Genomic DNA, 21,044 nt, shown 5'->3' on the forward strand with positions numbered 1-21,044 from the left:
AAAAGTTAACTTAAAAAAAAACTAAGATATATAATTTAAAAAATCAACAAATAAAATTGAAATCATCTAAAATTAAAAATAAATATTTTTTAAATTGATCTAAAATCGAAGTGAATGATTTTTTTGAAGAAAATGTAAATATATAAAAAAAATTAGGGTCCCAATTTAAATTAACTGATCAAAATGAATAGTATTAAAATATTAATATTCAAATTCAAGTTGTAAAATACATGAGATATTTAAATTTGATTTGAAATTTAAAAATATAAATAATTTTAACTCAAACTCGTTTGAAATAAAATTCGGGTTGAAATTGTTTAAATTTAATTGGAATAAAATCGAACAGTAGTTGAGAATAATATTTAAATTCAGTTTAAAAAATTATCAAATATATTTAAATTCAAGTTAAATTTAATAATTTTAAATATAAATTAAATAATTTTTAAATCAACTAAAAAAATGAGGAAGTTACGCTCATTTGTACCCCTAAGGCTGCATTTGGTAGGGGTGATAGGATTAGGATTATGTTTTTAAAAAATTATTAATATACCGTTTAGTAGAGTTGATTAGGGTAGGATTATGATTGATTAGGAGTAGGATTCACAATCCCCAGGTATGAGGAGTGATTAATAATCTTATCCCTAATCTTATCCTAATCAACCTAATTTTAATTCTATCACACTTATCAAATGAAACCTTAGGTTATGTTTGGGAGGAATTGAGGAAGGAGAGAAAAAGAAAAAGAGAGATAGAGGGTTAAGTAAAGATAATTTTTACCCTTGCATACTTATGAATGAGTACGATTTCTTATAAAAAGTTTATTTTATTTTAAAATATTAATTTTCAAATTAACTTATTTATTTAGTTATTTCATTTTTGTGCCATCGCTCCTCACGCCGTGTGCCATCACCACCTAGCATCCTATCGCTCACACTTCATGATGTTGATGACGGCCCTTGCCACATATTTCTCTGAAAATATGACTCAAGAGAACATAATTCTCGTCTCCTCGGGGTGGTGCGATGGTTAAGACATGGGGTGTTGCCACATGAGGTTTTGGGATCGAAATTTGGCATGACCGAGCATGACCTCCCCTATGTCTTGGCCATTTGCACTAATGGCTAGTAGTCACCCGTGATTTACCTCCTCCATGTTGGCCTAGGGACGAGTTGGCGGGAACGCTGGGGGCGAGCGAATCATCTTTTTGCCACAAGAGAACATAATTCTCCATTGAGGACAAGGCCACAAGGATAGGGAAGGACTTGTCTAAAGAGCATGCCCTGTCTTCTGTTACGACCTTCCATATCTACAAAATTTTACAATCTCTCTCTTTATTTTAAAAGATAAAGGATGCTTTTATAATGGTATATATTTAACGTTCAATCCTTTCTTCCTATTTCCTCCAAATAAAATAATACATATTAAATTACTAGATCTTTGTTCACCCCCATTCAAACGGATTTACTAGGAGTCACCCGATCGTTGAAAGCGCTGCCTCCAAAAGCTGCAGACAAAGAAGCAAGAGACAGATCCCTTCTCGGTTTCTCCCATCTCGCCTAGTAACCAACGATTCATCGTCGGGGATAACATGAAGTCTCTCACTGCCTCAGCTAAGCTAAAGACGTCGAACCTTTTTAAATACCAACCAAATACCTATAATCGACTTCACTTTTCAAAGCTAGCTCGTATCTGTATGGCTGTATGATCATGATCTAGTCGACATTTGCTTGTCATCCATGGCTCGTTGTTTATGGGAGGAGGAACGGGTTTTCCTAGGTCTCTCTCTGTGCCTATTATTAGCTTTCCGAATCCATCGATACGTTGTTCCCAGGTCCCAGGGAAAAAGGACCTGTCAGTCTCAGCCGATAAAGAAAGATAACCGCTGGCCATAGCAGTGACTGCATGGACGCAAGTCCATGCCAATACCATGGCAATGGACTAAAGCTGGATAAAACACTGCAAGCAGGTCACATCAGTACACCATGGCATGGCATGATTTTTGATGTCGATCTAATTAAGTCTCGAAGCAAAGGAGTGGAATTTCGCTTTGATTTTTTCTCAGCATCTGGTGCAGTGCACCCATTTGCTCAGCGAGCAACAGGGAGGGGGAATAGTACACGGAGAAGAGGGTGGAAATGTGAAAACAAAAGGGGGGGCAAGTCAGTGAGAGATTCTCACTGCCAGTCCCAGCGAAAAATAGAGAAGAACAAAGTAGGAAAACGATGGTGTCTTTTGAGAATTCATTCAGCTTTGAATGGAAATAAAAGCAAAAGGGTTCTTGGAATTTTTTAATAAACACGCATTCTCTTTAATGCCACAAGAACTCTGTTCCAGTTAGACACAACACGCGTACAGAAAGTATACATGATTCTGTTCCAGTTAGACACAACACGCGTACAGAAAGTATACATGATTATGAATGCGATTGTGATCTTGGCTATATTTAAATTTGAATTCTAGATCTTAAGTTATAATATTACATGTGCTAACCATTATATTGCCTGAGAGGATTTCAAAATAATTATTCATGATGGTAAAAGGCGAATACGTTTGCCCCCAGTATCCCCGTCAATCCATCCCAGAACCAACACGGAGGAGGAAAATATGGTGGAGAGTACGTATCTGAACGGACCATTTTTCCTGAAACTTGGCTCCCTCGTCTCAAGATCACTACTCTTAGTTCTCAGGCAATCGACCCTCATAGCCATTCAGATCTTTTGGGACAACTCCTCGTGCCTAATGTTTACTACTTTAGGTCTACTCTCGAACGGTGCTAACGTCGGTCAGACCCATAGCTCAACTTCTCACTTTTCATGGGTACAATTCCCAGTCTATTATCGGTCAACTCCCATGCTAGTCTGATCCCTAGGGTTCAGTCTTTCACTTCTCATGGTCACAGCTTTCAGTCTACTCTCGATCGATCCTTATGTCGGTAGGACTCCAGGGCTCAACTCTTCACTTCTCATATATACGACTCTCAATCTACTCCCAGTCGGACCCAGGGCTCAGCCCCTCACTTCTAATTGACATAGCTCTTAATCTATTCCCCGTCGACCCCCGAGTCGATCGGACTCCTAGGGCTCAACCTTCACTTCTTATGGGCACGGCTACGAGTCTACTCCCAATTGGTCCCAGTGCAATCAAACGCTAGGGCTTAGCCCCTCACCTCTTATAGGCACAGTTACTAATCTACTCTTAGTCAGGCCTTGAGTCGGTCGGACTATTGCTAGGAGACAAAACGGTTAGGAAATCACAAACACTTGTTAGGGAATAACGGCTATTTATCATAAAATATTTTAATACTCTACCACATGCATGTCATGGAACCTACCTCTACCCAATGAAGATCCGTTATATATCCTCCATCACCTAACATACTATGACACGAGACATTCTTTGAAGCATCTGTTGGTGCGGTTAACACTAACGATCTAACTCAAGTTTTGATGAATGACAAATTAGGTTAATTTAGGCTTGTCGTTATCTAACACTCTGACCGAGTGTGCAGGCGAAGTCCAGACAGGTCGACGGGCTGACCGGATGTCTGGCACGAAGTCCAAGCGGGTCGATGAGCTGACCGGACGCTTGGCATGAAGTCCAAATGGGTCGACGGACTGACCGAACATTTGGCACAAAGTCCAAGCGGGTCGACGGGCTGACCAGACGCTTGGCACGAAGTCTAGCTAGGTCGAGGGGCTGACCGGATAGCTGACGAGAAGTCCAGACGGGTCGAAGGGCTGACCGGACGTCTGGCGGGTAAGTAAAGGTAAGTCACTGGAAGGGAGTGACTGTGAGGGCGCGTTCCCGAGAAGGGAACATTAGGCGTCGATCCGGTTTAGATCCATTTCGGATATCTAAGTCGAGATTGTGACTAGATTCCGGTCTTGGAAAGATAGAATCTAAGTCATACTCTTTATATTAAATTTATAAACTGTGCTAACACTTTGTTTTGTAGAATACATATTATATATTTGTCTCGGACTAACCTTGTCTTGCAGGAGAAGAAATTTATGGAGAAAGGAGGTCCAGGTACCAGGAGGCAAATATTATCCATTTCGCGGCGTAGACACGTGGAGCTCGCTGGTTGGGCCTGCCACGTCACGTCAGGGCGCCCGGAAGGGATCCGAGGTGCCCCGAGCCTCATATAAAAGAAGGGTCAAGGGTGGAGCTTCATAATAACAACGAAAATCTCTCAGACTGCTCTACTGTGCTCCTGCAACGCCGCGAGGCCACTCCGACAAAGCGCTCTCTTCAATTTAATTCTTTTCATTTTGTCGGTATTTTCTTTTCTGTCAATTCTTGTACTAAATTTGTAATTCCATTTTTCGAATTGACAGTGATTGCCCAACGAAAGTACTCAACGAGTATGGACATTGGAGTAGAAGTCGACACAGGCTCCGAACCAAGTAAAAAGGTTCTGTGTTAGCATTGTTCCTTCTTTTCCACTGCGCTTACTCTTATCAAAATTTTTATAATCGATATTCACCCCCCTCTATCGAACGATCACGGTCCAACAAGTGATATCAGAGCAGGTACCGCTCTAATTGGTGCAACCACCAATCAGACAAGGGGTAATTTGTTTTTAAATTTATTTTTTCTATTTTTCGGATTTCAAATTTTCGTAAAACTCCAAATTGGTATTATTATTACCTTTTTGGAAATCTCCTTCTGTCGTAATTAAATGTAAATTGGTGCAACACCAATTTAGTTATTTTTATTTAACTCTTCCCACACTGCTAATCCAAGACCAAGTCTTGGAACCTCTCTATTTGTTTTTTTTGTGCAGATTAAAATGTCGCAGATCGAGGGCTTCAGCACAATGCAACCTCCCCTTTTCAATGGGGATGATTTCCTGTACTGGAAGAAGCGAATGGAGGTGTACCTCAAGATAGACTTCGACCAATGGCTAACCATCACAAAAACCTACAAACCTCCAGTCGACAACTCCGAGAATCCACTAGATCCAGAACAGTGGACTTCGAACATGAAGAAAAAGGCATCAACAGAGAACAAGGCTATCAACACTTTATAGTGCGAATTAACAAGAGAAGAACTGAACTGGATCGGACCACATCAAAACGCTAAAGAGCTGTGAGACAAACTGATCGAGCTGCACGAAGGAACCAGCGACGCCAAGGTAACAAAAAGGGATTTATTATTAAATAAAATATTTAATATAAAAATGCAGGAAGGAGAAACAGCGAGTCAACTGCACGCGAGGATCAAGGATATCCTCAACGGGCTCCACACAATAGGCCACCAGATGAACAACAAAGACCTTATCAAGTATGTGTTAAATGCATTTCTACGTAATAGTTTGTGGGCATCCATAGTGGATGCCTACAAAATTTCTAAGAATTTAACTAAGCTTAAATTAGATGAACTATTTTGTGAATTGGAATTACATGAGCAGACTAACATTGGGGCCAAGAAAGGTATTGCCTTATATGCAGGTTCCTCCAAGAAGAACAAGGCTGAACCTGAAGAAGACTCTGACCAGAGCTCTGAAGATGAAGAACACCTGGTAAACCTAGTAAGGAAGATGTTCACCAGGAGGAAGAGAAGCTTCAGCAAGAAAGATCTACAAAAGATCAGTTCGCCAGCCGATACAAGGAACGTGACATGCTTCAGATGCAACAAAAAGGGGCACTACAAGAACGAGTGCCAAAGACTGAAGATCGACAAACCAAAGTCGACCAAAAAGAAGGCCCTCAAAGCGACGTGGGACGACTCCTCCTCGGACGAATCGGAGGTAGAAGATCAGAAGCACCAGAGCCACCTCACGCTGATGGCCTGCGAAGCTGAGTCGGAAGATGGGTCCGAACCCGAATCGAGCCACGAGTCCGTACTCGTTTCCGAAGAGGTATTCCTAACCTTAAACCGAATGTTTTTTAAAATTATTTCTTGCTTAAATAATAAGTTAGTTAAATTAGAAAATGAAAACAAATTGCTCTTCGAGGAAAATCAAATCCTCAAGGAACAAGTTGTAAATAATAAACCAACTTAAGATCTAACACTTGAGGAGGATAATTCATCATTAAAATTAGAAATTAATAATTTAAAAAATATGTTAGAAAAATTTACTACCAGATCAAAAAATCTAGACTTAATCCTAAATAATCAAAAAACATGTTATAATAAAACTGGACTCGGATATAAGTCGAACTCAAATAAAACTTTTAAATCATTAATAACCCAATACAAACCAACGAATAAAGCCTCAGTTCCGAAAGCGTGTTTGACCACGCAAATAGGACCTAACTAATATTATATCCCTAAAGATAAAATATATTTCGTAAAATTAAATAAATCAAATCAAAAACCATAATACAAATCTGAACCAAAAAATTTAAAATCTAAATATACTAGAACTCACCAAAATTTAAACTATCACCAAGTAAAATATAATTATAAAAGGAATAGACATAAACCTAGAACTAAAAATTAAATTAACGGCCATTAATTCAGGGGGAGACTCCAGAATAGCTGACACCTCCAAAACTAATCTACCCGGCAGGGTAACCCTAACCAACTTACCCGACAGGGTAATTAGGACTAGTTAAAAAGGGTTCAAGTTTAACTTGAAAAATTGTACTGGTGAAATTTTGGATAATAGTACGTTAGGGAAGCTTAGTCTATGCATGTTTAGGAAGATATGACTTCGACCTGGTGCATTTGGCTAAGTGGAACTGACCGAAGCTACCCTTTGTGGATCCTAACCAGTTAGACCAAGGTTTTGTACTAAGTCCAGTGGATATGACTATTTGGAAAACCTCGAAAACATGGTTACTCTAATGATGTCCAAGTGACTCACCATAGCCCAGAAGTTTATCTAGAGAACGTTTATTTGTTGAACCCAAAGGTAAACCTGAATCTAATACAAATTAAAAACAAACCCTAAAATTGAACCTAATTAATCTTACAAAATTATATGATTCCCTTATTGAAAACATATATCAGGTGAGATGACTAAGGACTTAAAATTAAATTTAAATTAAATTAAATTAAATTAAAATTAAATTAACTTTAAATTAAATTAAAAATTAAAATTAAATTTAAATTTAAATTAAATTAAATTAAATTAAATTAAAATTAAAATTAAATTAAATTCCTTTTAAACTTAAATGTTTTTTTAATTTAAAAATTATTTTAAAAATTAAAATCAATTTTTTCAACTTAAAAATTATTTTAAAATTAAACTTATTTTTTTAACTTAAAAAATATTTTAAAAAATTAAATTCATTTTTTTAACTTAAAAATTATTTTAAAATTAAACTTATTTTTCTTAACTTAAAAATTATTTTTTAAAAAATTAAAATCATTTTTTTAACTTAAAAATTATTTTAAAAAATTAAACTCATATTTTTTACTTAAAAAATATTTTAAAAATTAAACTTATTTTTTTTAACTTAAAAATTATTTTAAAATTAAACTTATTTTTTTAACTTAAAAATTATTTTAAAAATTAAAATCAATTTTTTTAACTTAAAAATTATTTTAAAAAATTAAACTCATTTTTTTAACTTAAAAAATATTTTTAAAATTAAACTTATTTTTTAAAAAATTAAACTCATTTTTTTAACTTAAAAATTATTTTAAAAATTAAAATCAAATTTTTTACTTAAAAATTCATTTTTTTACTTAAATATTATTTTAAAAATTTAAAATCAATTTTTTTTAACTTAAAAATTTATTTTAAATGTTTTTAACTTAAATTTTTTTTTATTAAACTTAACTTGGAAATTCACTCTAATTCAATTTACTCTCATCAAATCTAAAGAATGACTATAAGTCTAAAATTTAGACTAACCCCAATTCCTACCTATTGTAGGAAACTAAGTGGATTTTAGACAGTGGTTGCTCCAAACATATGACTGAAGATCACACAAAATTCACTCAACTCACCTATAAAAGCCTAGGAACAGTTCCTTTGGAAACAACGACAAACTCAAGGTAATTGGTATAGGTAATATCGAACTACAAATTGATTTTATTTTTACAAATGTTTTGTTGAAAATTTCAAGTATAATCTTTTAAGTATCAGTCAATTGTGTGATACTAGGTATAAGGTTAGGTTTTTATCTACAAAATGCTTAATCAAACACCTAGACAATCCTCACATAAGCCTAAAAGGATTTAGAAAAGACAACATCTATGCAATCAACTTAACCACTTCTTACACTAAGTGTTACTTAACACAAAAAGAAAAAAACCTGGTTATGACATAGAAGAATGTCACACACGAATTTTAGAAATATAAGTAGACTAAATGGATTAGTTAGAGGTCTACCAAAATTATATAACTTAGATTCAACCCTATGTAATGTCTGTCAACAAGGTAAACAAACAAAATCTACCAACTAATCAATCACAAACCAACTCAATATTAGAACTGTTACACTTAGACCTATTTGACTCCCATGGAGTCAAATCAATAAATGGAAGTCTATACTGTCTAGTAATAATAGATGACTATTCTAGGTTTACTTGGGTAAAATTCTTAAAAAATAAAGATGAAACCTTTGAAATATTCTCAAATTTCTATAAACAAATTGAAAATGAAAAAGATATCAAGATTAAAAGAATTAGAAGTGACAATGGGGGAGAATTTAAAAATCACAATTTTAGTAAACTTTGTCTCGAAAATAGATATCATTACGAATTTTCATGTCAAAAAACCCCCCAACAAAATGGAATTGTAGAAAGAAAAAATAGAACCCTACTTGAAGCATCCATAACTATACTAAATGAATATAATCTACCTAAATATTTTTGGACAGAAGCTATCAGCACAGCCTACTATGTGCAAAATAGAACTACACTAAATAAAACACACAATAAAACCCCTTTTGAAATTTACTATAACAAACAACCCAATATAAAATATTTCAGAGTATTTGGGGGCCCAGTCTTCATTCTAAACACAAGAGAACATTTAGGAAAATTCACTTCAAAAGTAGAAAATGGAATTTTTGTAGGTTACTCCCTAAATAGTAGGGGCTACAGAGTTTATAATAAGGTTACCCTAAGGATTGAAGATACTATCAATGTGAAATTTGAAGAATCGAATGAAAACCTAGAACAAACTCAACTACAACCAATTGAATTTATTCAAGAAAATACTTCTGGAGGAACCAACAAACCCCTAAATCATGAAGAAGAAGATCAACCTCAAGATAATCAACCTACTAGAACTATAAGAGTCAACCCTAATCATCCAACTGATTAAATAATTGGTGACCCAGATCTAAGAGTTCAAACTAGGTCATCCTTTAGAAATCTAAGCCAAATATCATTAATCTCAAAAATTGAACCCAAAACCATAGAAGAACCCCTACTTAACCCAGATTGGGCCATAGCTATTCAAGAAGAACTAGCTCAATTTGAGCGTAATGAAGTTTGGGACTTAGTACCACCACCCAAAAACAAGAAAGTAATAGAAACAAAATGGGTATTTAGAAACAAACTGAGTGAAACTGGAGAAATTACTAGAAATAAAGTTAGACTAGTTGCTAAAGGGTTTAGTCAAGTAGAAGGGCTTGACTATGATGAGACTTATGCCCCAGTAGCCAGATTAGAGTCCATTAGAATATTACTTAGCTATGCAACCCACAAAGGGTTCAGATTATATCAGATAGGCATTAAATCTGCGTTCCTAAATGGACTAATAAAAGAAGAAGTCTACGTAGGACAACCACCTGAGTTTGAAAATCTAGAACACCCTGACTATGTCTACAAATTAAAAAAGGCTTTATATGGACTTAAACAGGCACCTAGGGCATGGTATGAAAGACTAACTTCTTACCTAATCTCTAAAGGGTTCAACCAAGGTCAAATTGACCCTACCTTATTTGTCAAGTTAATAAAGGAAGATATTTTTATAGCTCAAATCTACGTAGACGATATAATATTTAGTTCAACAAATTCAGAATTTTTAGATGAATTTACAAGCCTAATGAAACACGAGTTTGAAATGAGTCTAATAGGCAAATTAACCTATTTTTTAGGGTTACAAATCAAACAAACGAATGAAAGAAATTACATTTTTCAATAAAAATACACTAAGGAATTACTTAAGAGATTTGGAATGGGAAATACTAAAGAGATAAAAACACCTATGACAGTAAACACAATCTTAGATGATGACCCCAATGGAAAACCAGTAGATTTAAAATACTATAGGAGTGTCATAGGTAACCTACTATACTTAACTACAAGTCGACCAGATATTTTATTTGCAGTTAGTATGTGTGCTAGATACCAAACCTGTGCTAAAGAATCTCATTTGACTCAAGTCAAAAGAATCTTTAGATACCTTAAAGGAATAACAAATGTAGGAATTTGGTATCCCAGAACCAATAACTTTGAATTACTAGGATATTCTGACTCTGATTATGCCGGGTGCAAATTAGGCCGCAAAAGTACAAGTGGTGGGTGTCAACTACTGGGTCCATCACTTGTTAGCTGGTTTAGTCGAAAGTAACACTGTGTTACTCTATCCACAACCGAGTCAGAATATATAGCTATAGGAGAATGCGTTGCACAATTATTATGGATGATGCACACCCTAAAAGATTTTAACTTAAACCTTATAGATGTAAAAGTTTTAATTGATAATATTAGTTCAATTAACCTAACAAAAATCCAGTGCATCATTCCCAAACTAAACACACTGAAATTAGGCATCACTTTATCAGGGATCATGTCACTAAAGGAGACATTGAACTCAAATACATTGAGTCCAAGTTAAATTTAGCAAATATATTCACAAAACCACTCCCTGAAAGTGAATTTAGCAATCTACGTAAAAAATTAGGGATGTGTTTAATAGACTAGGATTTTCAAAATTATTTTCAAAAAATGATTGTTTTAAATCCTAGGTTAAAATCATTTTTCAAAACCTTCCCATTTGTAGAATTTCAAAAAGATCTTTTAGCCTTAGACTAGGTCAATCCCTTAGAAATCATGTTCCCCTAAGACTAGTACTTGAGCATCTCACCAATGCCCTAGACTTACCTTGTTTGTGATTGCCAAATATAGAAAGGGGTGAGATGTATAGGCCAGTTGCCTGGACTTAAGATACTTATGTCAGTGTATCGATATAAGTTTGGGCGTTAAATACCAAACATATATTAATCAAGTTAAGTTATTCAGATTAGTCAAACACTAACTGATTACAATGCACTTAACTTGACTAACCAAGTGAAAGCTGCTATCTTCTGATAGTCAGTAAGTATCTAATTGGTTAGACAGCTAGTTTAAATGTCAGACTTAGGGGGAGAATTACATCAACCTACTTTCACACTTAGCACCAAAATTATTTTTCTCCACCTTTAAAATAATATCTTTTCTAAAACTTTTTTAATCAGTTTTGAGATTGAATTTCAATTTAGAAATTTGAAGCTTTTACAGTGTTAAAAAGTAGATTTTTCAAACTTAGTTTTGAAACTTTTGATTTTGAAAACTTATGATTGAAATTTTTTTTGATAAATCTAGTTTTGAAAACTAGCTTTTATAAACTAGGGGGTGTATTAAAACTAGACTTTTAATGACTTTTAATGACTCTTCTAAAATTTAAAAGTCTAGAGGTATTGAAATTAGACTTTTATAAACTCTTTACAAATTTAGTGGTATTCAAAATAGATTTTCAAAGAGTTATAAAAAATCATGTGGTATTCAAACTTGACTTTTAAAGACTCCATAAAAGTTTAAAGGTATCCAAAATTGTAATAGATTTCCAAGGATTCTTAGAAAATTCTTTAGTATATATTTAAATGCCTTAGGTATTACCATAAAAAGTAAAAAATTATCTTCCATTTTACCTAGAGATTTTGACGGATTTTAATCGCACTAAACTCTCTCAAGATGTCTCTAGGGTTGTCTCCTCTCACGATAAAAAAAACCTCCTCTCACGACTAAAAAATTCTCCTTCAAAGGTATGATTGTTACTGTTTCGATTGTTCGTCTACAATTTTTCCCTTATTTCATAACGATTGGTACTGTTTCAATTGTTCGTCTATATATCTACAATTTTTCCCATCCCGATTGCTACCATAAACCTATATATCTGTCTACCGTCTCTGACACAATCTCTAATGATTAGTATATACTTTTTTCAACTCTATGGGTCAACGTAAGTAAATATTGAATTATTATACGAATAGTGGAGCAAAATTTTTTTGTTTGATTTCATTTTTTAATGGGTGTTTGATTTTATTTTTTCTTTTACAAAGCACAATTTGTATATGAAAAATTAATAGTAGAATTTATTATATCTCTAACGATTATTATTATATGAATAGTGGAGCAGAATTTTTTATTTGATTTCATTTTTTAGTGGGTGTTTGATTTTATTTTTATTTTATGGAGCACAATTTGTGTATAGAAAATTAATCGTAGAAACTTCGTGTAAAATATTTTTCTTTTGTGGTTCATAGGCAGTTATTTTTGTATCATTTTAACTCAAAATCGACTTTGAAATGTTGCTGGTTTTGGATTTATATAATTTGGGAAAAATGGAGCAGCTGCTCTATGTTCTGTAATTTCCAATATTCATTTTAGTAAAGAACAAAGGATAAAAGAAAATATCAATTATTTATCAATTTTTATACATGATGGCTTGCTTTTATAAACATGTGCAAATATGTAATCGAGAATGTATGAACTTTGAGGCATTAGGAAGAGCATATAAATAACATAGTATTTTATTTTCATTGAAGGAGTCAATGAAAATCTCATATAATTTAATAGTGAAATTAATAAATTAAGAAGCATTTGATTGTTGAAATTTTCTTTTTTCTGCTTAATTGGGTGCATAAGCCAAACTTTTATTATAAAACAGAAAGAATATTGTTATATATGTGCTCATCCACCATTTTTCTATCTTATGCATGCTAAAGAAGTACTATCAATGGGAGATTCACAAGCAAAATATAATATATGGACTGCGGAGGAGAGCAATGAATTATTAAGACTTATGGTTGATGCTGCAATGCGAGGATGGCGTGATAGGAATGGTGTGTTGAACAAAAGAACAGTGGAAATAAAAATACTTCCCACTCTTAATCCAAAACTTGGGTGTGAAAAGACTTTTGCACAGTATCAAAGTCGTTTGAAGTGGTTCAAACAACGATATAACAACTACTGTAAGCTTATGCGTCATAGTTCTGGGTTTGGATGGAATTCTATGACAAAGAAATTCACAGCTAGTGATGAAGTATGGGAGGATTATTTTAATGTTAGAATAATAAATTATATATTTACAAACTGTATATTTACAATTAGAATTTGAATTACACTTATGATTTTTGTTCTTTGGCAGTCTCACCCTAAACATGAACATTATCGGACTGATAATTTTGAGGATTATGAAGACTTAAGACTTGTAGTTGGGAATGGAACTGCTACAGGAAAATACGCAATTGGACTTGGAGATGACACTGATGCGAGAACCTTTGAAACAGAAGAAAATGGGGGTACTAACTTATTAGATGATTACGTGTTTAATCACAACAGTGGTGAATTCATACAAAGCAATAGGCAAGAATCTTCATATCATCCTCTATTTTTTGAGGACCTTGCTTTACCATTACCACCTCAACCTATGAGTTCTGAGGTTCCACAAGCAACTAGAAAATGAGATAGGAGCGAATTTGAAGCAAAATCAAGCACTTCAAAGAATATAGACCCAGATGTTTTAAATAGGCTCTCTTACACCATTGAGAAAGCATCTTCTAAGATTGAATTAGTTGGCATTGCAGATGATAACTGTTGGGATGCTATAAAACAAGTCCCAAACTTGGATAATCGTACTCGTTACAAGGCGCTTGACTAGCTCAATACTAGAGCAAAGAAGGTGGCTTTCTTGAAAATGACAATTGAAGAGCGTTTGGAGTGGATAGATTTTAAAATGAGTGAATGAGTAGTTTTTGGGGGCATAAATTAGTAATTAATGTTAGAATTTTTATTTATAGTATTTTGAATTGGTTTCTAATTATTGAACTAGTAGCGCATTATTAGCTCTTGAATGTTTTCTAGTTCTACAAGTTTTGAATTGTTTATTGAACACATCTTTATTTTGGTTGTGCATGGTATATTTTTTTTATGATTTCGTAGATGTTCTTTCATTTTAATTGCTTGTTAATGTGAGGCATTTAAATGGCAAATATCAATATGCATGAAGTAGATGAACAAATGGAAGAAGAAGAATTGCAATAAGAGTTGCATAAAACCACTGAGTCTTTGTTGATGGAAATTTCCAAGACCCTCTATGTGCTATATCAATATATAGCAAACATACAAGACGAATATGTTCATCATCCCTTAAATAGACAACCAATAAGTACAAGTGGATATAATTATATTCATAGAATATTAAAAGAGAATCCAATAAACTTTCGAGAAATTTATAGAATGTACCCAAACATATTTTTTAAATTATGCAAGATCCTTAGAGAAAGAACCTCCTTACAAGATACAAGACACATCTGCGTCGAAGAAATGCTTGCCATGTTTTTACTTGTTGTTGGTCATAATACTCGGTATTGCTTGATTCGTAAAACATTTGGCCGATCACATTACAATACTAGCCAAAACTTCAACAAGGTGTTGAAAGCATTGAAGAGCATTGCAGTAGATATGATGGTCAAACCTGGATCTGCAGTGCCAGAAAAAATAAGAGAGAGTACAAAATTTTACCCTTACTTTAAAGTAAGTATGAAATTCTTTTATTATTATTATTAGTGATGACGATGGTGGTTATGTTATTGTTGTTGTAGGATTGTATTGGAGTTATTGATGTCACTCACATTCTAGCTATGGTGTCTGGGCAAGATATTAACAGTTATCGTAACCGTCATGGAGAAATTTCTCAAAATGTTTTAGCAGCTTGTAACTTTGAGTTAGAATTTATATATGTACTCAGTGGGTGGGAGGGGTCTGCCCATGATTCACTTGTGTTGACAGATGCTTTATCAAGAAATAATGGGCTTAAAGTGCCCGGAGGTATTTTTTTTTGTTCTATATGTTTCTTAACTATTTATATTTTTGTAATTTTAAAGAATATATATGTTACTCATTGGTTATTTGATACTACATATATATGGTTTGACAGGTAAATATTTTTTAGTGGATGGCGGGTATCCAAATCGACGTAAATTCTTGGCTCCTTTTCGAGGTGTACGTTACCATCTTCAAGAATTCACTGGTCAGGGTCGTCACCCTGAAAATGCAAAAGAGTTGTTCAATCTTCGTCATGCTTCTTTGAGGAACGCTATTGAGAGGATATTTGGTATATTTAAATCGCGGTTCAAAATATTCAAAACAGCTCCGTCATTTCCATATACAACACAAGCAGAGCTTGTATTGGCTTGTGCCGGATTGCACAATTTTCTTCGCAGGGAGTGTCATTCTGATGAATTTTCAATCGAACTAGATAATGAAGTCTCATCATCTTCATCAGAACAAGTTTATGAAAATGACAACTTTGATCAATTATTTTCTCAAGAACAACAACGAGTGAATGCTAACTCATGGAGAGAGAGTATAGCCAATCAAATGTGGAGTGATATTGATCATGTTGTCAATAACAATTAGTTTTTTTTCCATACAAGACTATCTTGGTATGTATTATTAAAAACTATTGATTAATGAATTATATAAGTTGAATTGACTTGAAGAATTTAAATTTGATTTTAATAAATTGAATAGTGATTCATTCATCATTTTTCTTAAATTAAAGTTAATTTGATTTTAAGCTAAGAAGAATTCACTTATATAAATAAATAATAAAAAGTTGAAGATGTTATCGTTCATTTACTAGTTAAAAGAAATCAATAAAAAAATGACATAATTATACAAGTTACAAAATCCATGAAAATCTAGAACTCTATGAAAAATATTACGAATGTCTATAAAAATCTTGTAAAAAAAGTCAATAAGAGTCTATGAAATTCTGTTTATAAAAGTATGTGGAATTCTATTAAAGTCAATAGAAATCTATCAACTCTATAAAAATCTATTATTTTAAAAACTCATTAAAAGTCATTAGAAGTCTAGAATGAATACACCCCCTTAAGTTTTTAAATTGGATCTTCTAAACTAAGATTTTAAAAACTGATTCTTTTACAAACTTATTTTGAAAATTTTAATTAATTTTGAAAAAGCAGATTTTTCAAACTTAGTTTTGAAATTTTGATTTTGAAAACTTATATTTGAAAAGTGTTTCAAAGTTGAAACTTATTGAAAATTTAAAACTTGATCTTAAAATTTGAAACTTATATACTTATACTTGAAATTATCTTGAAAATTAGCTTTTCAAATTTTAAATTGGAAAATTCTTTCTAAGTTTGTAAATTCATTTTGAAAATTAATTTTGCAAAAATTATCTCAAAATGTCCTAAACTCATTACTAAGTTACTTTGCTACAATTAGCCACTTTTCAAAACTTAGTTATGTTACAAAAGTTAAGTTACAATATGGTGAAATTTAAAATTCCCCCAAGTTAATTACCTTGACATCATTTCTTATAATTTTTTCTGAATTTTGTATTGGTTAATTCACTTAGGACCTTATTTGATGAATGCCAAAGGGGGAGGGATAGGTGGTTAAGTTAGAATAACAAAATTTCAAATTTAAGAACTAACTTAAACCTTAAAAAAACCATGCTAATGTCAAATTTAAGAATTAACTTAAACAAAAACCATGCTTGTTTTCCTTTTGCATATCTTTTCACTAACTTAACCAGGTTGTCATTCCATCAAAAAAGGGGAGATTGTTGGTGTGGTTATCACTAAGCACTAACGGTCTAACTCAGGTTTTGATGAATGACAAATTAGGTTAAGTTAGGTTTGTCGTTATCTAACACTCTGACCGAGTGTGCAGGCGAAGTCCAGACAGGTCGACGGGCTGACCGGATGTCTGGCACGAAGTCCAAGCGGGTCGACGGGCTGACCGGACGCTTGGCACGAAGTCCAAATGGGTCGACGGACTGATCGAACATTTGGCACAAAGTCCAAGCGGGTCGACGGGCTGACCGGACGCTTGGCACGAAGTCCATCTAGGTCGACGGGCTGACCGAATAGCTGGCGAGAAGTCCAGACGGGTCTAAGGGCTGACCGGACGTCTGGCGGGTAAGTAAAGATAAGTCACTGGAAGGGAGTGACTGTGAGAACGCATTCCCGGGAAGGGAACATTAGGCGTCGATCCGGCTTAGATCCATTTCGGATATCTAAGTCGAGATCGTGACTAGATTCCGGTCTCGGAAAGATAGAATCTAAGTCATACTCTTTATATTAAATTTATAAACTGTGCTAACACTTTGTTTTGTAGAATATATATTATATATTTGTCTCGGACTAACCTTGTCTTGCAGGAGAAGGAATTTCTGGAGAAAGGAGGTCCGGGCGCCCGGAGGCAAATATTATCCATTTCGCAGCGTAGACACGTGGAGCTCGCTGGTTGGGCCTGCCACGTCACGCCAGGGCGCCCGGAAGGGATTCGAGGCGCCCCGAGCCTCATATAAAAGAAGGGTCAAGGGTGGAGCTTCATAATAACAACGAAAATCTCTCAGACTGCTCTACTGTGCTCCTGCAACGCCGCGAGGCCACTCCGACAAAGCGCTCTCTTCAATTTAATTCTTTTCATTTTATCGGTATTTTCTTTTCTGTCAATTCTTGTACTAAATTTGTAATTCCATTTTTTGAATTGATAGTGATTGTCCAACGAAAGTACTGAACGAATACGGGCCTTGGAGTAGGAGTCGACACAGGCTCCGAACCAAGTAAAAAGGTTCTGTGTTAGCATTGTTCCTTCTTTTCCGCTGCGCTTACTCTTATCGAAATTTTTATAATCGATATTCACCCCCCTCTATCGAACGATCACGGTCCAACAGCATCATTATTGCAGAGGTTATGAGGGGTGATATAAAAAAAAAAATCCTCTCTGTTGGCTAAATACGTGCACACATGCATCTACTACTATTCTACTGTTCAAACTTTTCGCTCTACTCTGGTTTTAACTTGAGCGTTGAAGTACCTGTATCAGAGACCCCTTCTTTGATTCTTGTATTAACATTTCCGTATGTTTTCTCTGTGGTGTGTGCAAAATCATGAGTACTTTCTCTTCCACCTGCTCTCCCTACAATTGACGAAGTATGAGATTTCCGGCTCATCGTGGGGTTCCAATCGCTACTCTATCAATGTTACTTGTCATTCCTATCCTCATCATCAACCCCTCTATGCCACTCAACATTCAGACGGAATCAATTCTTATTCTTTTGACAAAGAAGAAGAAGGATAAGAATAAAAAAATCCGCACATAATCTAAAAATATTAAGCATCATCTTACTGCTTCCTATTTATTTCGCCGACGACCAATTATAGCAAATAAGAATTCTTTGTATGGTCTCTAATCTTTTTCTTTGATTGCGAGAGGCAGGAAAAACCAAACAGGCAAGCCTTTCATTTTCCACCTCAACTTGCCCCCCTTTTTTTGTTGATTCCCTATGTTGTTCTTGCTTTCTTTAACTTTTTTTTCTTCTTTCCTTTCCTTTTCTCTTCCTCATCGCGAAGCAAGTTACCAAACCCTTTAAATAAATGACCGTATATATCCCACTACCTCAACCCATGCCGATGACCCCGAGTGGCCGAGCATGCACCAAAGCATATAAAACACGCCCTTTCTAATGGCAGTTGAAGCCCACCACCTTCATTTCCTCCCTTCTCTAATCCGCTCGAACAGGTAGAAATCTCCACCTTCGTCTCTGCTCCTCTAGATCCCATCCCATGTTCTAATTCTTTTTATTTTTATGTTGGATTGTAATTTGCGCAGGGAGATTTGTCATAGTGGAGAGAACGAACAACAAATGGGATTTGTTTTGCCGTCCTTCGATTCTAGTTTCCTTCCCGTTTACAATTATACTGCGGTTCCGACGACTGCCGCGGATAGTGGGCTCACCTTCAACAACGTCGTCGCCGGCGCTTCGCCGTCGAGGAAGCGCCACCGCCCGATCTGCTTTCTCGGAGACGACGCCTACTCCGTCTCTTCCCATCTGCAGCAGCAGATACTCGATATTGACCGTCTCGTCGCGCAGCATGTAATTTTCGTGGTTATTTTCTTAAAGTTGCGATTTTTGACCGGTGATGGATGGTGATTTTCTTGGCGATGGCAGACGGAGAAGGTGACAGCAGAGGTGGCAGAGAAACGGCGGCGGCTGACGAGCCAACTGCTCGCCGTCTTGGAGGCAGGCGTGGCAAAGCGGCTCAAGTCCAAGGACGAGGAGATCGCGCGCCTCGTGAAGCTGAATTGGGCGCTGGAGGAGCGCGTGAAGAGCCTGTGCGTGGAGAACCAGATGTGGCGAGGCGTGGCGCAGAGCAACGAGGCGACGTCCAACGAGCTGCGGAGCAACCTCGCGCAGGTATTGGCCGCCCAGGCGAGGGCAGAGCTGGACGCGGCGGCGACTGCCGACGACGCTGAGTCCTGCTGCCCCGGCGACGAGAACGATAATGCTGCAGGACAAGGGGAAGAGCAGAAGGCCGTCGCCGTGGACTCCTGCCGGCGCTGCCGCGCCCGACAGCCATCGGTGCTGTTGCTTCCGTGCCGGCACTTGTCCCTCTGCGAGGTGTGCGCTCCGGCGGCGAACGCGTGCCCCATCTGCAATTTCGCCAAGAATGGCAGCGTCAATGTAAATCTGTATTAACTTTGAGCCAAAAGAAAAAAAAAACAAATGAAAGTACAAAAGTAGCTCCTTCTTTCTTCAATCGATACAAATTCCTTCAATTAAATTTTGTATAAACATGTATTTAAATTAACATTGATGAACATGAATTCCGGAAATTGAACAATCAAACTTCGACGAAATTGATACAGAGGCTTCCAAATTTTCAATCTTCGTAAATGGTATCAGAGCTCTTACGTTCCCATCCCTGCAACAACATCTGCAGAGCTGGAATAAGAAAATAAACACCCAATGTTCCCACCTACTGCTGCCAATCCAACATCAACAAAATCTCACTCACCTGCAGAGTCAAAAAGAAAATAAACAAGAAAATAAAAGGAAAAAACTATCACCTCGTGATCTTAATCAATGCCTCACCTTTCTCTGCACCAATGTCCCCAGCTCACCCACTCATATCAATGGCCTCCCACTCCAAAACTAAACAGTGCATTCCTTTATCGCTGCCCGACTCCCCACCCCACCAAATCCAGTCCACCCACACCTCGTGATCTTTGCTCATCATTTCTTCCAAAGTGTAGAAGTCATGTCTTAGCTTCCATTACTAAAAGGAAGACAGAAGACTTGTCTGTTTGCCATGCCTTTGTTCAGTGTTCACCGTTCAAAGTTCAAACTGTTCTGAATGATAACAGTGAATCCAGGAATAAATAATAGAGAGAATGGTACATGTGGATTTGAGGACCTGCATGATTTCTCCACATCCAATTCAGATTAATCCTCATAGTTCATACTTTTTCTTCTTCCTATCCGTTCCTTTCCTTTGTTTTTTACCTTTCTATCCATCTGCCTAACATTCTTGTCCTCGGAGCGAAGTCCTCCTACCCTAAAAATGACCTTTTTGTGCTACAGCAATAGTGACTCTTTCCGGAAACATAACATATTGATGTCTTCTAAGTATATATTACGTTAGATGTTCAAGCATAAGATTATTCTTCCAAGGAAAAGTAAAAGTTTCATGATTCTCGTATCTCATTAAAATGTAGGGTTTTTATTTTTCTAAAGGCAATTTAGGTAAATTTTTTAGCTAGCTAATGGCTAGTATAAAAGCTTAGCAGGGCAAAAAAGAGAGAGAAAACATCCTTGAACAACGAATACACTTCAGTGTTAAGTGCCCTATGAATAATGCTTTTTTGCTTGTGATTTTGAATTCACTAAAATTTTGTATAGATTTTTTAATGCTTGCATTGTTGGGATAAAAGGGTTGATCTATACATCAAATTATAATTCTATATCGGCTACTATATTGATTTACCTCCGAGATAAATATCTCTCCTATGGGTTAGTCACTATTCCAAAGGTTAGTAGCCGTCCA

General features: G+C 35.5%; 3 protein-coding genes across 3 annotated transcripts; all 3 read left to right on the forward strand.

Moving 5' to 3' along the window:
* The first annotated feature begins 12,910 nt into the window (after positions 1 to 12,910).
* On the forward strand, positions 12,911 to 13,639 carry LOC122004999 (uncharacterized protein At2g29880-like). The gene is made up of 2 exons (XM_042559890.1): positions 12,911 to 13,216; positions 13,322 to 13,639. Exons 1-2 carry the CDS (start codon positions 12,911 to 12,913, stop codon positions 13,637 to 13,639), a joined length of 624 nt encoding a protein of 207 aa, XP_042415824.1.
* A 991-nt stretch (positions 13,640 to 14,630) lies between these two features.
* Positions 14,631 to 15,594, forward strand: LOC122005005. The gene is made up of 3 exons (XM_042559902.1): positions 14,631 to 14,709; positions 14,778 to 15,003; positions 15,434 to 15,594. Exons 1-3 carry the CDS (start codon positions 14,638 to 14,640, stop codon positions 15,592 to 15,594), a joined length of 459 nt encoding a protein of 152 aa, XP_042415836.1. The 5' UTR covers positions 14,631 to 14,637.
* A 2,975-nt stretch (positions 15,595 to 18,569) lies between these two features.
* Positions 18,570 to 19,697, forward strand: LOC122011080 (probable BOI-related E3 ubiquitin-protein ligase 3). The gene is made up of 3 exons (XM_042567517.1): positions 18,570 to 18,738; positions 18,829 to 19,093; positions 19,169 to 19,697. The coding sequence occupies exons 1-3, from the start codon at positions 18,683 to 18,685 to the stop codon at positions 19,694 to 19,696; spliced, it is 849 nt and encodes a 282-aa protein (XP_042423451.1). The 5' UTR covers positions 18,570 to 18,682; the 3' UTR covers position 19,697.
* The last annotated feature ends 1,347 nt before the right edge of the window (positions 19,698 to 21,044 follow it).

This window comes from Zingiber officinale, chromosome 1A (genome assembly GCF_018446385.1).
Source record: "Zingiber officinale cultivar Zhangliang chromosome 1A, Zo_v1.1, whole genome shotgun sequence".
NCBI classification, from domain to species: Eukaryota; Viridiplantae; Streptophyta; class Magnoliopsida; order Zingiberales; family Zingiberaceae; genus Zingiber; species Zingiber officinale.

Bases quoted from the DNA above. Each gene is read 5' to 3' on its own strand.
- LOC122011080 (XM_042567517.1), top strand. From the start codon at position 18,683: ATGGCAGTTGAAGCCCACCACCTTCATTTCCTCCCTTCTCTAATCCGC. The intron at 18,739-18,828 runs GTAGAAATCTCC...TAATTTGCGCAG, and splicing joins TCTCTAATCCGCTCGAACAG to GGAGATTTGTCATAGTGGAG. The intron at 19,094-19,168 runs GTAATTTTCGTG...TGGCGATGGCAG, and splicing joins ACCGTCTCGTCGCGCAGCAT to ACGGAGAAGGTGACAGCAGA.
- LOC122004999 (XM_042559890.1), top strand. From the start codon at position 12,911: ATGGGAGATTCACAAGCAAAATATAATATATGGACTGCGGAGGAGAGC. The intron at 13,217-13,321 runs GTATGGGAGGAT...GTTCTTTGGCAG, and splicing joins AATTCACAGCTAGTGATGAA to TCTCACCCTAAACATGAACA.
- LOC122005005 (XM_042559902.1), top strand. From the start codon at position 14,638: ATGATGGTCAAACCTGGATCTGCAGTGCCAGAAAAAATAAGAGAGAGT. The intron at 14,710-14,777 runs GTAAGTATGAAA...TTGTTGTTGTAG, and splicing joins AATTTTACCCTTACTTTAAA to GATTGTATTGGAGTTATTGA. The intron at 15,004-15,433 runs GTATTTTTTTTT...CAATCGAACTAG, and splicing joins TGGGCTTAAAGTGCCCGGAG to ATAATGAAGTCTCATCATCT.